At 46.1% G+C, this 12115-nt stretch overlaps 2 protein-coding genes across 3 annotated transcripts in view; one reads left to right on the plus strand and one right to left on the minus strand.

Moving 5' to 3' along the window:
- Nucleotides 1-12115, minus strand: part of CMTR2 (cap methyltransferase 2) — a 203924-nt gene that overhangs the window by 57019 nt on the left and 134790 nt on the right. The gene's annotated exons all lie outside the window — the stretch shown is intronic.
- LOC308475296 (ester hydrolase C11orf54 homolog) lies at nucleotides 9-9532 on the plus strand. 2 transcript variants are annotated; one of them, XM_081002364.1, is made up of 9 exons: nucleotides 9-128; nucleotides 1847-1941; nucleotides 2376-2474; nucleotides 4256-4329; nucleotides 5333-5434; nucleotides 6445-6621; nucleotides 7674-7823; nucleotides 8721-8837; nucleotides 9152-9532. In XM_081002364.1, exons 2-9 carry the CDS (start codon nucleotides 1884-1886, stop codon nucleotides 9323-9325), a joined length of 951 nt encoding a protein of 316 aa, XP_080858490.1. In that variant the 5' UTR covers nucleotides 9-128; nucleotides 1847-1883; the 3' UTR covers nucleotides 9326-9532. The 2 variants fall into 2 exon arrangements, with proteins under 2 accessions (XP_080858490.1, XP_080858491.1); XM_081002365.1 differs by having other exon boundaries at nucleotides 52-128; nucleotides 1805-1941.

The following is a 12115-nucleotide window of genomic DNA, read 5'->3' on the forward strand; positions in this document are numbered from 1 at the left end:
GGGCGTGGCTGGGTGCGGCGCTCCAGCTGCGAGGTGATTGGACGAGGGGCAGGTGACGCTACCATAGGAAAGAGGCAGTCAGAGAAAGGAACTTGAGACGGCGGTAGGGCGCTGAAGTTTGCATTCCTGTAAGTTGAAGCAGCCTTGGGTCGAGGTGTGTGTGTGTGTGTGTGTGCCAAGAATTGTTTGCACGGGTTGGGGGGATGCATGCTGAAATGCAATGCATGTTTTGCTCATTGAGACTGCATGAGGAATTGGGCGTGGGTTTGTAAGGCGAGGCTGCAAACCCAGGCGCTTTGCTAACTATTGTCATCATTGCTATTTTTTTAACTGCTTGCCCACCCGAGGTGCCTAGAGAGAGTTGCAGCCATGCAACATGGAACTGGGCCTAAGCAATTTGTTAATTGTTAATTTGGACTAGGATCCCTTAGAACCCCTTCCAACTCTACAACGTTGTGGTTAGCGTTGAAATCCCATTCTCCCTTTGTTGTTGTTGTTGTTTAGTCGTTTAGTCATGTCCGACTCTTCGTGACCCCATGGACCAGAGCATGCCAGGCACTCCTGTCTTCCACTGCCTCCCGCAGCTTGGTCAAACTCATGCTGGTAGCTTCGAGAACACTGTCCAACCATCTCGTCCTCTGTCGTCCCCTTCTCCTTGTGCCCTCAATCTTTCCCAACATCAGGGTCTTTTCCAGGGAGTCTGCTCTTCTCATGAGGTGGCCAAAGTATTGGAGCCTCAGCTTCAGGATCTGTCCTTCCAGTGAGCACCCAGGGCTGATTTCCTTCAGAATGGATAGGTTTGATCTTCTTGCAGTCCATGGGACTCTCAAGAGTCTCCTCCAGCACCATAATTCAAAAGTATCAATTCTTTGGCAATCAGCCTTCTTTATGGTCCAGCTCTCACTTCCATACATCGCTACTGGGAAAACCATAGCTTTAACTATATGGACCTTTGAGCGCAAACTGTTGAAAACAACGAGGCTTACCTCTGTGTAGACCTATGCAGGTTTGCACTGAACTCAGAGGGACCAGGAGTTCTGAGCAAGCCTTAAGGTTGCACTGCCTCATTGCCTTGTTAATGGATAACTGCAACCTTCGTCCCAGAAACACACTGAGGAAATCACATAAGGCAGTTGTTGGGTGAGTGACGGGAGCATCCAGGTGAGGACGTTGTCCCCTCCATCCCAGGAACCACAACCCCTAGATTACATTAATTATGCTAATTTGTAGAATCTGAGACAAGACAAAATGTCTAGGTGCTATTCTCCTCATGTTTAGGTGTCAGAAATTAGCCTACTGCCCCTATACTTTCAGTGTGAGGCTAAGGCTGCAATCCTAATCCCATTTAGCTGAAAGTAAATCCCATTGAATTTAATAGGATATGCGTCTGAGCAAAGCTGCAAATGGGAGAACATGATAGCGGTTTGTATAAATTAGTGGTTGGACGAAAATGGTAATTTAGGTGCTAAATGCAAACCCAGCAATGTGTTCGTTTATTTGGTGTATGATTAATGGAACAGTGTCAGGCTGCTGAGTTTCGTAACTGTCTTAGTCAGAGAGAATGGAAAGGGAACAAGATTTCAGAGAGCAGCTGGGAAAAATAGACATGTTGAAAGCTTGGGAAATGTACAGCTTTGAAAATGGATTATTTGCACAACTAGGTTTCCAGTTACTCAGGATGCAGCCTCACATAACATGAGTGTTGCCTGTATCCCAAACAGTAGCTGAAAAGGTATATTGTAAAAAGCCTGTGCAAACACTCACAGCTTGTATTTAATCACTAAACTTATGTGTTCATTAACAGACCTTGTAAGCTGTTCTGGGGTGTACTCTGATCTCTCCGCAGCTTAGCTGTTCAGTTTGCTACATGAAATAAGAAAAAGATGGCCAATGTTGAGATGCTTGCTTTTCATGTACCTAGCCTGGAAGAACTTGTTGGAGGTGAGTAGATATGACTCTTAGATGCTACAGAAATGTTGTGACGTACAAAATGGGAGGGGAAACCTCTGGAGTCTCCAGTGGAAGCGAGTTCCATAGTTTAACAATGAGCTGCATGAAATAGTAGTTTCTTTTCTCTGTCTTGCCTCTTTCAACATGCTGTTTCTTGGGATGTCCAATAGTTCTAGGGAGGGAGAAAAACTTAGCTCTATCCACTAGTCCCATATCTATGCCTAATGAGAAGAGGCAATAGATAACTAAGCTCTTTCCTGCACAACTATTGCACCACCCAGAAGGCATTTGAATGCTGGGTGCACATTTTAATGCGATATCCTTGCCTTGCTAAGTTGGTGCTTTTTGTTTCGTTTCATTGCAGAAAGCTTGTCCTAAGTATTTCTAAAGACAACAGTAATAATGCACTCTTTACCTTCTTCTAGTTTTGCAAAATGGACTTAAAGAAAACTTTGCGGATGTTCAGGTTTCTGTAGTGGACTGCCCTGATCTGACTAAAGAACCCTTCACATTTCCTGTTAAAGGTAATTAGTGAAATCTATGAAATGTCTGTTTCACAGAGGACTTCTGTTCAAGGTGCCAGCCAGCCGCGTCCTTTTCCAGGATACTCCATTGCGTTCCTCATCTTCCCCTGCTCCCACTTTTGACTCCTTATCCTCCTCAAAAAGTTAATCCTCATTGTGTTGAGCATACCTAGTCTCCATCTTGGGTGTAGCCAGCATTTATGTTGTGGGGACAGAACCTCAGTTAAGTAGTTTAATTGTTTTACTTGATCTAGGGAGAGCAGCTGCCCCCCCCCCCAGCAATGTCCATGTTCCCCACTGGGATGTTTTTGAGTGTCCCCACTTTTCTGGGGGGTGGGGGTGGTTCTTTTTTAAAAAGAAATCACTTCCAAAACCCTCCAGGATTCCTCTGAGCCTGCTGAGACTTTCAGGGATAGGGAACCTCAACCCGACCCAAAAAGTTAAAAAAATTACTGGTCTAAATGTAAAGGGACCCCTGACCATTAGGTGCAGTCGTGGCCGACTCTGGGGTTGCGACGCTCATGTCGCTTTATTGGCCGAGGGAGCCGGCGAACAGCTTCTGGGTCATGTGGCTAGCATGACTAAGCCGCTTCTGGCGAACCAGAGCAGCGCACAGAAACGCCGTTTACCTTCCCGCTTTATCTACTTGCACTTTGATGTGCTTTCGAACTGCTAGGTTGGCAGGAGCAGGGACCAAGCAACGTGAGCTCACCCCATTGCCGGGATTCGAACCGCCGACCATCTGATCGGCAAGTCCTAGGCTCTGTGGTTTAACCCACAGCGCCACCCGCGTTCCAATTTCTGATCTACAACGCCCATAATTCCTGACTATTGGGTGTTCTTGCTAGGGCTAATGGGAGTTGTAGTGTAACAACACCTTGCGGACCACAAGCTCCCCACTGATCCACATAATGACACTCACAACCTGAAATAGGGGCGTTGGGGATGTTGATATAACATAGGCAGGTCCAATGCTGCAAACATGTCATAAATTCGAGATTCCTTTGGTTATCGTTGTCTCAAAGTTGGGAGAAGATGGAGCCCTTAATGGCTGTGCTTGAAGAAGAACGCCTCTGCATTTTATACTAGTGATCTGTTTTCTTTACTAAACTAGGTCCAGCAGTTGCTGGCCAAATAATAATAATAATAATTATTATTATTTGTATCCCGCCCTCCCTGGCCCAAGCCGAGCTCATAGCGGCTGACATCATATAAATAAGACAATATGCGTAATACAGTATACAATACGCAAATAAAATAACATTCAACATTCGTTAAAATAAGATAGAATAATAGTAAATATGAATAATAGTAAATATCGGCATTTCAAAATTAAACAGAAATCCACTCTTAACAGTTACAATAAGTAATTTCTAAACTCCAATCAATAAAACACAGCAAACCACAGTGCACAACCTAATACAATACAAAATGAGAAGCTGAGACTGGAGGGTGGGGCAAGGCAGGTGGAAGGAGGCCTTGCCTGAGGAAGTCTCTCCCCTCACAGTTCTTCCTCCAGGCACAGCTTCCTTATGAGGAGTCCCAGGGCCAGGGGGTGGGACAAGGAAGGTGGAAGGAGGCCTTGCCTGATGGAGTCTCTCCCTGACAAGCAGAGCATAGAGGCAGCGGCCTTCCCTATTATTTGCCCACCGCTGGCTAGTGCAGATTCATAATGGCACTAAATTGCTAATGGGGAGCATTTTGCCCTCGAGATGTTCTTAGACTCCCCACCATTGGCCCTAGCTTTCTGAAGAAACTAAACTCTTTTGGTCGCCTTGCAGGTATTTGCGGCAAGCCTAGAATTGCCGACGTGGGCGGCGTTCCATACCTTTTGCCTCTTGTACAAAAAGAGAAGGTGAGTTGTTACTACTTGTGGCCACATAATAGATCTGCCTGCAAACATGGGATTTGTATCTAATGTGAGTTGTACTCAAGATCCATTGAAATTGTTGGATAATGACTAACTTATGTCCATTAATTTCAGTGCATGGCATCCCAACAAAGCAGACTTCAGCTGTGCAATGGAACTTCCCCTCTCGCTGTGTGCTCCCCATGACCCCAGATCTGTTCTGGGGGTTCCCTGAACTCTCCAGAGCAGGGGTCGGCACGGTTTACCTCGTCTGGGCCGGTTCACTCGCTTGGAGATCACTCCATGGGCCGGATTGTGTCTGCACAGACGCAATTTTTGGTGTCTGCGCAGACGCGATTTTCGGTGCCACGGAAGTGAGTTCCTGCTCCGCGCTGTGCCGGTTTAGCGCAGCATTCAGGGACTCGCCGACTGGGCAGCTCGGTTTGGGGGTGGCTCGGGGACCGTTTAAACGACCTCCGTGGGCCTCAGGTTTCCGACCCCTGCTCCAGAGCATATTTGGGGAGTGGGAGGGAGCATGGAGAGAGGAGGCGGGGAGGGCAAGTTCCATTGGGCAAGGAGAGATGCTTGTGCTGGTGGATTTACTTTGTTAGATATTACTTTGTTAGATACAGTGGTACCTCAGGTTAAGTACTTAATTTGTTCCAGAGGTCCATTCTTAACCTGAAACTGTTCTTAACCTGAAGCACCACTTTAGCTAATCGGGCCTCCTGCTGCCGCCGTGCCGCCGGAGCATGATTTTTGTTCTCATCTTGAAGCAAAGTTCTTAACCTGAAGCACTATTTCTGGGTTAGCGGAGTCTGTAACCTGAAGCATATCTAACCCGAGGTACCACTGTATGTCCAAGTGGGCTTACTCTTGAGTGGGACTTAGCTCTCCCACTGAGCTTATGGTCCTTCTGTTATGCGCCTTCAAAGCATGTCCCGGGCATAGATTATCCAGCGGAGAACAGCAATTCTAGTGAAAAACCCAACACACCTTTCTTGTTTAGGTTTATGACCTGAACACAATTGCAAAGGAAATGCAGCTACCGGGAGCTTTCTTTCTCGGAGCCGGAGCGGCTTCATCCAGAGTTGTCGGAGGCAACGCTGAGGTAGGTAAATATTAGCTCTTAACATGTATGCCAGACTCGATCAAGAGAGCCAGTGTAATGATTGAGAGGGCTCATCTGGAGAAGTCTGGGTTCAGACTCCTGCTCAAGTGACCTTGGGCCAAGGCCAGGCTGCATGTGACGTTAAAAACGTGCCTTCCTTTATTTCTTTAAATGAGCTGTATGTCGGCTGCTTAATAAAGGATAAACAAATCTCTAAGCAGCTTATGTGAAATTGTTTAAAATACCTAATTAAAATGCATTGTAAACTGCTGAGAGACTACTGCAGTAAAGCGGTACATAAATTGTTTAAATAAAACCAACAAGCTTTAAAAGCAAATAGGCACAATAAAAGGATCAAAATAGAGTAGGGTTGTCATATTTTTCAGATTTTCCCAAAGTTTTAGCTGATTTTTAAGGGAAATCAGCTAAAACAACACTGCCATGCGCCTGGATTTTCCCTGAATAATTTTGCCGATTTCCACTCAGACACTACTCCAGACTGCAGTATTCCGTGTATGTCCAGGAAATTCCGGGCATATGGCAACCTTAAAATAGAGGGCACAAGGTAAGCTCCCAAGGGTCTTATCCCTTTGGGACTTGAGCCATGTAAGTTGGTACAGTATTTCAACTTAGAATGCTCAAAATCCAGTGGTAAACACTAAATCATCTCGCTACATAGAGCTTCTTTCAGAAGAAAGGCTCCCTTCGTTAACCGGACTCAAATCCTGGTTGCACACTACTTAATTTCAATGGAACCTAGGCTGAAATCCCTATACCTGCTTATCAGCAGGTCAGCCCCACCCACCCTGAACTTTACATGAATTATTTCTGATTAGACACATATAGGACTGCACGGTTCAGGACCTCCGCCTTCCTCTGAATAGTACATTCTATATTTAAAGAGACCTTAACCTGGAGCGTCAGTGGGTCTTTCTTTTTATTGATCGCGATGCCCGATAAACACAGCAGATCCATTCAGGAAAGTTAATTTTTTCTCTCTCTCTCTCTAGCTTATCCCTATCGTTCAAGCTAAAAATGAGAAAAAGCCAGCTGTCAATCGGAGTTACTTGGCCAAGATTAATCCGGAGGATGGTGGGTGCTTGCTGGAACAGTACAGCTCCAAATATAAGGATTGTGAATTTGGGCTGCTGGCCAACTTGTACGCCAGTGAAGGCCTTCCTGGCAAGGTATATGGTCTCATTGACTTGAACGCATACAGTCTTTGCATGTAGTTGCAGGTGAAGAGCACTTGCTGGTTGTCCCAGATCCAGTCCCTAACATCTCCAGGTACAGCTAGGAAAGACCGTACCTGGAACCCTGGAGAAGCCTAGTTTGTGGTGAGTAAAGAAGAATTTGAGTTTGGATTTGATATCCCGCTTTATCACTACCCGATGGAGTCTCAAAGCGGCTAACATTCTCCTTTCCCTTCCTCCCCCACAACAAACACTCTGTGAGGTGAGTGGGGCTGAGAGACTTCAGAGAAGTGTTACTAGCCCAAGGTCACCCAGCAGCTGCACGTGGAGGAGCGGGGAATCGAACCCAGTTCACCAGATTACGAGTCCACTGCTCTTAACCACTACACCACACTGGCTCTCTAGTTACCCCTGACCATTAGGTCCAGTCGTGGCCGACTCTGGGGTTGCGGTGCTCATCTCGCTTTATTGGCCGAGGGAGCCGGCATACAGCTTCCGGGTCATGTGGCCAGCATGCCTAAGCTGCTTCTGGCGAACCAGAGCAGCGCACGGAAACGCCGTTTACCTTCCCGCCAGAGGAAGTATTTATCTACTTGCACTTTGACGTGCTTTCGAACTGCTAGGTTGGCAGGAGCAGGGACCGAGCAACGGGAGCTCACCCCGTTGCAGGGATTCGAACCGCCGACCTTCTGATTGGCAAGTCCTAGGCTCTGTGGTTTAACCCACAACGCTACCCTCCTCCCTTTGTGGTGAATAGCCTCCATCATAAATTCATTTGAGTTGTGTTAAAGGAAACTGTTCTCTCTGAGGTTTCAGGCGAATGATAGCACTGCTCTGACCGAATTGCTGTGGGGCAGGTAGTGACAGTACTTGCTGTTTAGGAAAGAAGCTACGAAGCCTTCTTACAATATTTCTGAGAGCTATGCTGTATATTAAAATATGCTGTGTTGCTTTGTTTCAAAACAGGAATTGAAAGTTGCATAATCAACATTTTCGTGCCGACGAGTGCCCATAATATAAACACAGCTTCTCTCCTTTTTTTAAAGGTCATTGAAGTGAAAGCAAATCGAAGAACTGGGGAGCAGAATTTCATATCCTGTATGAGGAAAGCCTTAGAAAAATATTACGGTGACAAACCAGTTGGCATGGGAGGGACATTTGTTATCCAGAAAGGAAAAGCAAAAATTCATATTATGGTAAGTAATAAATAAGTAATGGTTCTCTTCCCTTGTTCTTTAAGAGTATGCATAGGAGGAAAAAATGCATGTAGAAAATATTCTGAATTGCAAACTTGTGTTTGCTGTATGCATTTTGAACTTACAGCCACTTGGTGAGTGTCTCAGGCGCCCAAACCAACAGCAGATTAGGAAGGGTGCTGGAGTCGCTTGTTGAAATGAATCAAGGTTTGAAAGTCAGTAACAAACCATGGCTTCAGACTGTGGTTTGTTGGCAATAAACAAACCATAGTTACTATGCAGGATGGCCCTGTGTCCTACTTTATAGCCCCCTATTTTCAAAGAGCTGTAAGAAGATAGTCCTCTTTTTAAAGTTGTCCTCTTTTTGAAGGACTGGCCAGTTTAAGTCTGGTTTAAAGTTTTAAAAAAACCCCTCAAGGAGCGGCTGGGGAAACTCAGACAGATGGGCAGGGTATAATAAATTATTATTAGTAGCAGTATTATTAAGAGAGAGACCAGGGGTGTTGAAGTGCCTCATCAACACTTTGCATCTAGAAAGAGAGGTAGGCCGGCTGGGCCCAGTCTTGCCCACTATGGTGAGATGTAGGATATTTTTCTGATGGACATTACCAGGCTGACCTTTGCTCCAACATTCCCAACTTTTCCTTTCCTCAAATATAGAGTGGTACCTTGGGTTAAGAACTTAATTCGTTCTGGAGGCCCGTTCTTAACCTGAAACTGTTCTTAACCTGAGGTACCACTTTAGCTAATGGAGCCTCCTGCTGCCGCCACCGCACAATTTCTGTTCTCATCCTGAAGCAAAGTTCTTAACCTGAGGTACTATTTCTGGGTTAGCAGAGTCTGTAACCTGAAGCATCTGTAACCCGAGGTACCACTGTAGTTGTGTTTTTCCTACAGCCCTCAGAATTTTCTGCCTGTCCTTTGAAAACGGATGAGGACGTGAACAACTGGCTCAAGTTTTATGAAATGAAGGCTCCGCTAATTTGCCAACCCGTTTTGGTTTCCCATGATCCAGTAAGTCAGTTTGTTGGCATACGGCGTGGGTTCTCTTGGGTGTGCTCTGCGCGGGGGGGGGGGGGGGGAATGTTGGCTTGTCTAACCACGCAGACATTATTGGGGGTCACAACCAACCCCAGTGGGGGAGCATTCCAGCATATCGCTTTCTGTCTGCAATCTGAATTGTTACAGCGCAGCAACCGGGCAGTTCTACGCCTTGTTTTCTGATTCTCTTTTCATAAATTCATTATAAGGAAGCATATAACGGAGGGCTGGGCCTGCGGCATGGCCTTGTCCCTGAGCTTGATTTTCCTTCTTCCTGTGTTCCCCAGGGCTTTGATCTGCGCCTCGAGCACACGCACTGCTTCAGCCACCATGGCGAGGGAGGCCACTACCACCAGGACACGACCCCAGAGACCGTCGAGTACCTGGGGTATTTTCAACCCGCCGAGTTTCTCTTCCGAATTGACAAGCCCAAAGAGACGCACATGGTTGGCCGGGATTGAAGCGAGACGGGGTCAGGTTGCAGCGGGAAGCCAGCTCAGCCAAGGAACAGGAAGTCTGGCGAATTGGTAGAAATTTGCCTGAATGAAATGTTGGTCACAAGATGGACTCCAATAACCACAGGAAGATAGCACTTATTTTGCTTGTTCTCGAGGGGGGGATGGCATGTAATTAATGGGTGATTGGAAATACAGCTGAATTTAATCTGAGGACAAGGAACACCTGGAGTCAATTACTTAATTGCCGGGAGGGTTGTCTCTACCAGCTGTTTTCTCAGCTTCCTTTCTTTCATTAATAACAATTTTTACAAACAGGCCACTGAGTGGAAGGTGAGGAGTTCTTCCCCATTGTTTTTTTGTTGTTGTTGTTTAGTAAGTCCAGCTGCCACAGACACATATACTGCCATTTTGTCCAAAGCCGCTTCAGGAAAGAGGGTGATATCTTCTCTTGGAGCAAGCAGCACCTCCAAATGGACCAGTCTGGGCCTGAGGCTGCCGGTTGCCAAACCTCCCTTGCTTTAACATCAACAAATTCAAAAGTGCAAGGTTCCCTCATGATAGTCTCAGCCACACGTCCTTGCAGCCATATCCCTCAGTAACTCATCCCACGCCTACAAATTTGCTGCATAGAAATGATGTGATCATCCCCTAACAGGATTTGGATGCAGCAGAGAGAATACATGGAGCGGGGATGGACTGGTGTACTTTTTATCTATAATAATAATTTATATAATTATTATTTATACCCCGCCCATCTGGCTGAGTTTCCCCAGCCACATAGAAGAGCACAGCAAACTTCAGTGATTCACACAGAGATCTGAAAAAACACACTTTTTATTATTATTTGGGCAAGTCTCCATCTTACAGCAAAATCCTAACCATCTACTTAAGGCCTATTGAATTCAGTGTGGTACATGGGACTTGCGTTGCTGCGTTAGCAAGAGAGCCAAAAGTTGGACTGGAGCACTGAATTTATTCTCCGTTTTCCTCCTGACTTTGGGTTGCAACTAAACCATGCATGTCTCTTATTTACTCAATTGCCCGTTTCCCCCATGGGTGCTTCATTTGGGTGTGACGCTTTTTCTTAGCACTTCTTGTCCCAGATGAAACATCTTAAAATTGCACTTGAATCTATTATTTTATCTGTTTTCTTCCAGGCAGGATAGGCAAATTTCTCCCCCCGCCCCCCCCAAATGCACATAAACTAAAAAGCTGGTTGGAAAATGGCAGTTCTGAGTCATCTGCTGCACTCGGTTTGTTTAGACACTTTTCTCCTTGCAAGTAGTGCAGCTTTATGTCCGTAAAAGTTCCTGTTCGGTGTAGGATCCTCTTGCTGTGCTAGTACAGTAAGCCCCTGATGGCACCTCAAAGACTCAAGCAAGTTGTTTTTATATTAAAGTGGAGTGGCTAAGCTTTTTTACCCCCTAGGAGCTGATTAGCAGTGCAAAGTGTGGCCACCCCACACACATGTTCGCAGGACACACAGAGCCCTCCCCATGCAAAACAGCTGTTTCTGCTTATCAAATTATCAATTTGATGGGAAGCCTTTTTTGCTCCTTTTTGCCAACAAGGGGAAGTTTGCTTGGGGGAACCTGACTCAGCCCCCTGGGCTTGGTAGTAACTACATATGACTGAAAGGAACTTTGGGCTGGAGTTTTACAGGACCGACCCCCCCAAATTAGCATGCACAAGGCTTGTAACATACAGCTGCAATATTACAAATACTTGTCTTTGAGCATCTTCTGTGGAATTCAGTGTGGGACTTGCTCCATAATAAACCTTGGTGGTATTGCACTGCACACCTGCTGCAACCCTGCTTCCAAGGTCTCTGATGAGTCTTGTGGAGCTTGGAGCAGGGATGGGTGGACCTGCGGCCCTTCAAGTGTCGTTGGACTCCACTCACATCAGCACCAGCCAGCACAGACAGATGATCATCAGATGATAGGCGCTGAAGCCCAACACCAACAAGGCAGGCAGCTTCCGCATTCCTGACTTGGAGCGTGGAAAACTGAAATATACTGGGAGTTGAGAGTGGATTTCATGCTCTTTATTCAGCTCATAGTGGTGAGGGGGAATGGAGGTTCCCCCAGAATGTCTGCTTTATATACATTATTTACACAATGGGTCCCACGTGATTGGCTAATTCCGGGATTCTCCTGTAGGCCAATCAGGTTGCGGATTCACTTCCACCTGGAGCTGGATTGGGTGGCTCCTGTGGACCAATCAGACTGCTGCATTCTGAATCCTATTGTTCTAGGACCAATCAGACTGCTGCATTTTGGATCCTATTCAACTCAGTACATAACAAAAACCCAGCAAGTACAGTGGTACCTCAGGTTAAGTTCTTAATTCGTTCCGGAGGTCCGTACTTAACCTGAAACTGTTCTTAATTATTCTTAATTGTTCTTAAATTATAAGTAGTAGCAGTAGGAGAGATAGCAGAGGTCTTGAAGTTCCTCATCAACACTTTGCACCTGGGGAGAGAGCCCGGCTGGCTGGGCCCAGTCTTCCCCACTATGGTGAGATGTAGGATATTTTTCTGATGGACATTACCAGGCTGACCTCCAACATTCCCAACTTTTCATTCCTTAAATATACAGTGGTACCTCGGGTTAAGTACTTAATTCGTTCTGGAGGTGTGTTCTTAACCTGAAACTGTTCTTAACCTGAAGCACCACTTTAGCTAATGGGGCCTCCTGCTGCTGCCGCGCCGCCGGAGCACGATTTCTGTTCTCATCCTGAAGCAAAGTTCTTAACCTGAAACACTATTTCTGGGTTAGCAGAGTCTGTAAC

Source organism: Podarcis pityusensis (genome assembly GCF_964106645.2).
Source record: "Podarcis pityusensis genome assembly, chromosome: 4".
Taxonomy (NCBI): Eukaryota; Metazoa; Chordata; class Lepidosauria; order Squamata; family Lacertidae; genus Podarcis; species Podarcis pityusensis.

Excerpts from the sequence above, each read along its gene's own strand:
- LOC308475296 (XM_081002364.1), top strand. The coding sequence starts at position 1,884 with ATGGCCAATGTTGAGATGCTTGCTTTTCATGTACCTAGCCTGGAAGAA. Across the intron at positions 6,622-7,673 it reads GTGAAGGCCTTCCTGGCAAG|GTCATTGAAGTGAAAGCAAA; the intron begins GTATATGGTCTC and ends CTTTTTTTAAAG. Across the intron at positions 7,824-8,720 it reads AAGCAAAAATTCATATTATG|CCCTCAGAATTTTCTGCCTG; the intron begins GTAAGTAATAAA and ends TTTTTCCTACAG.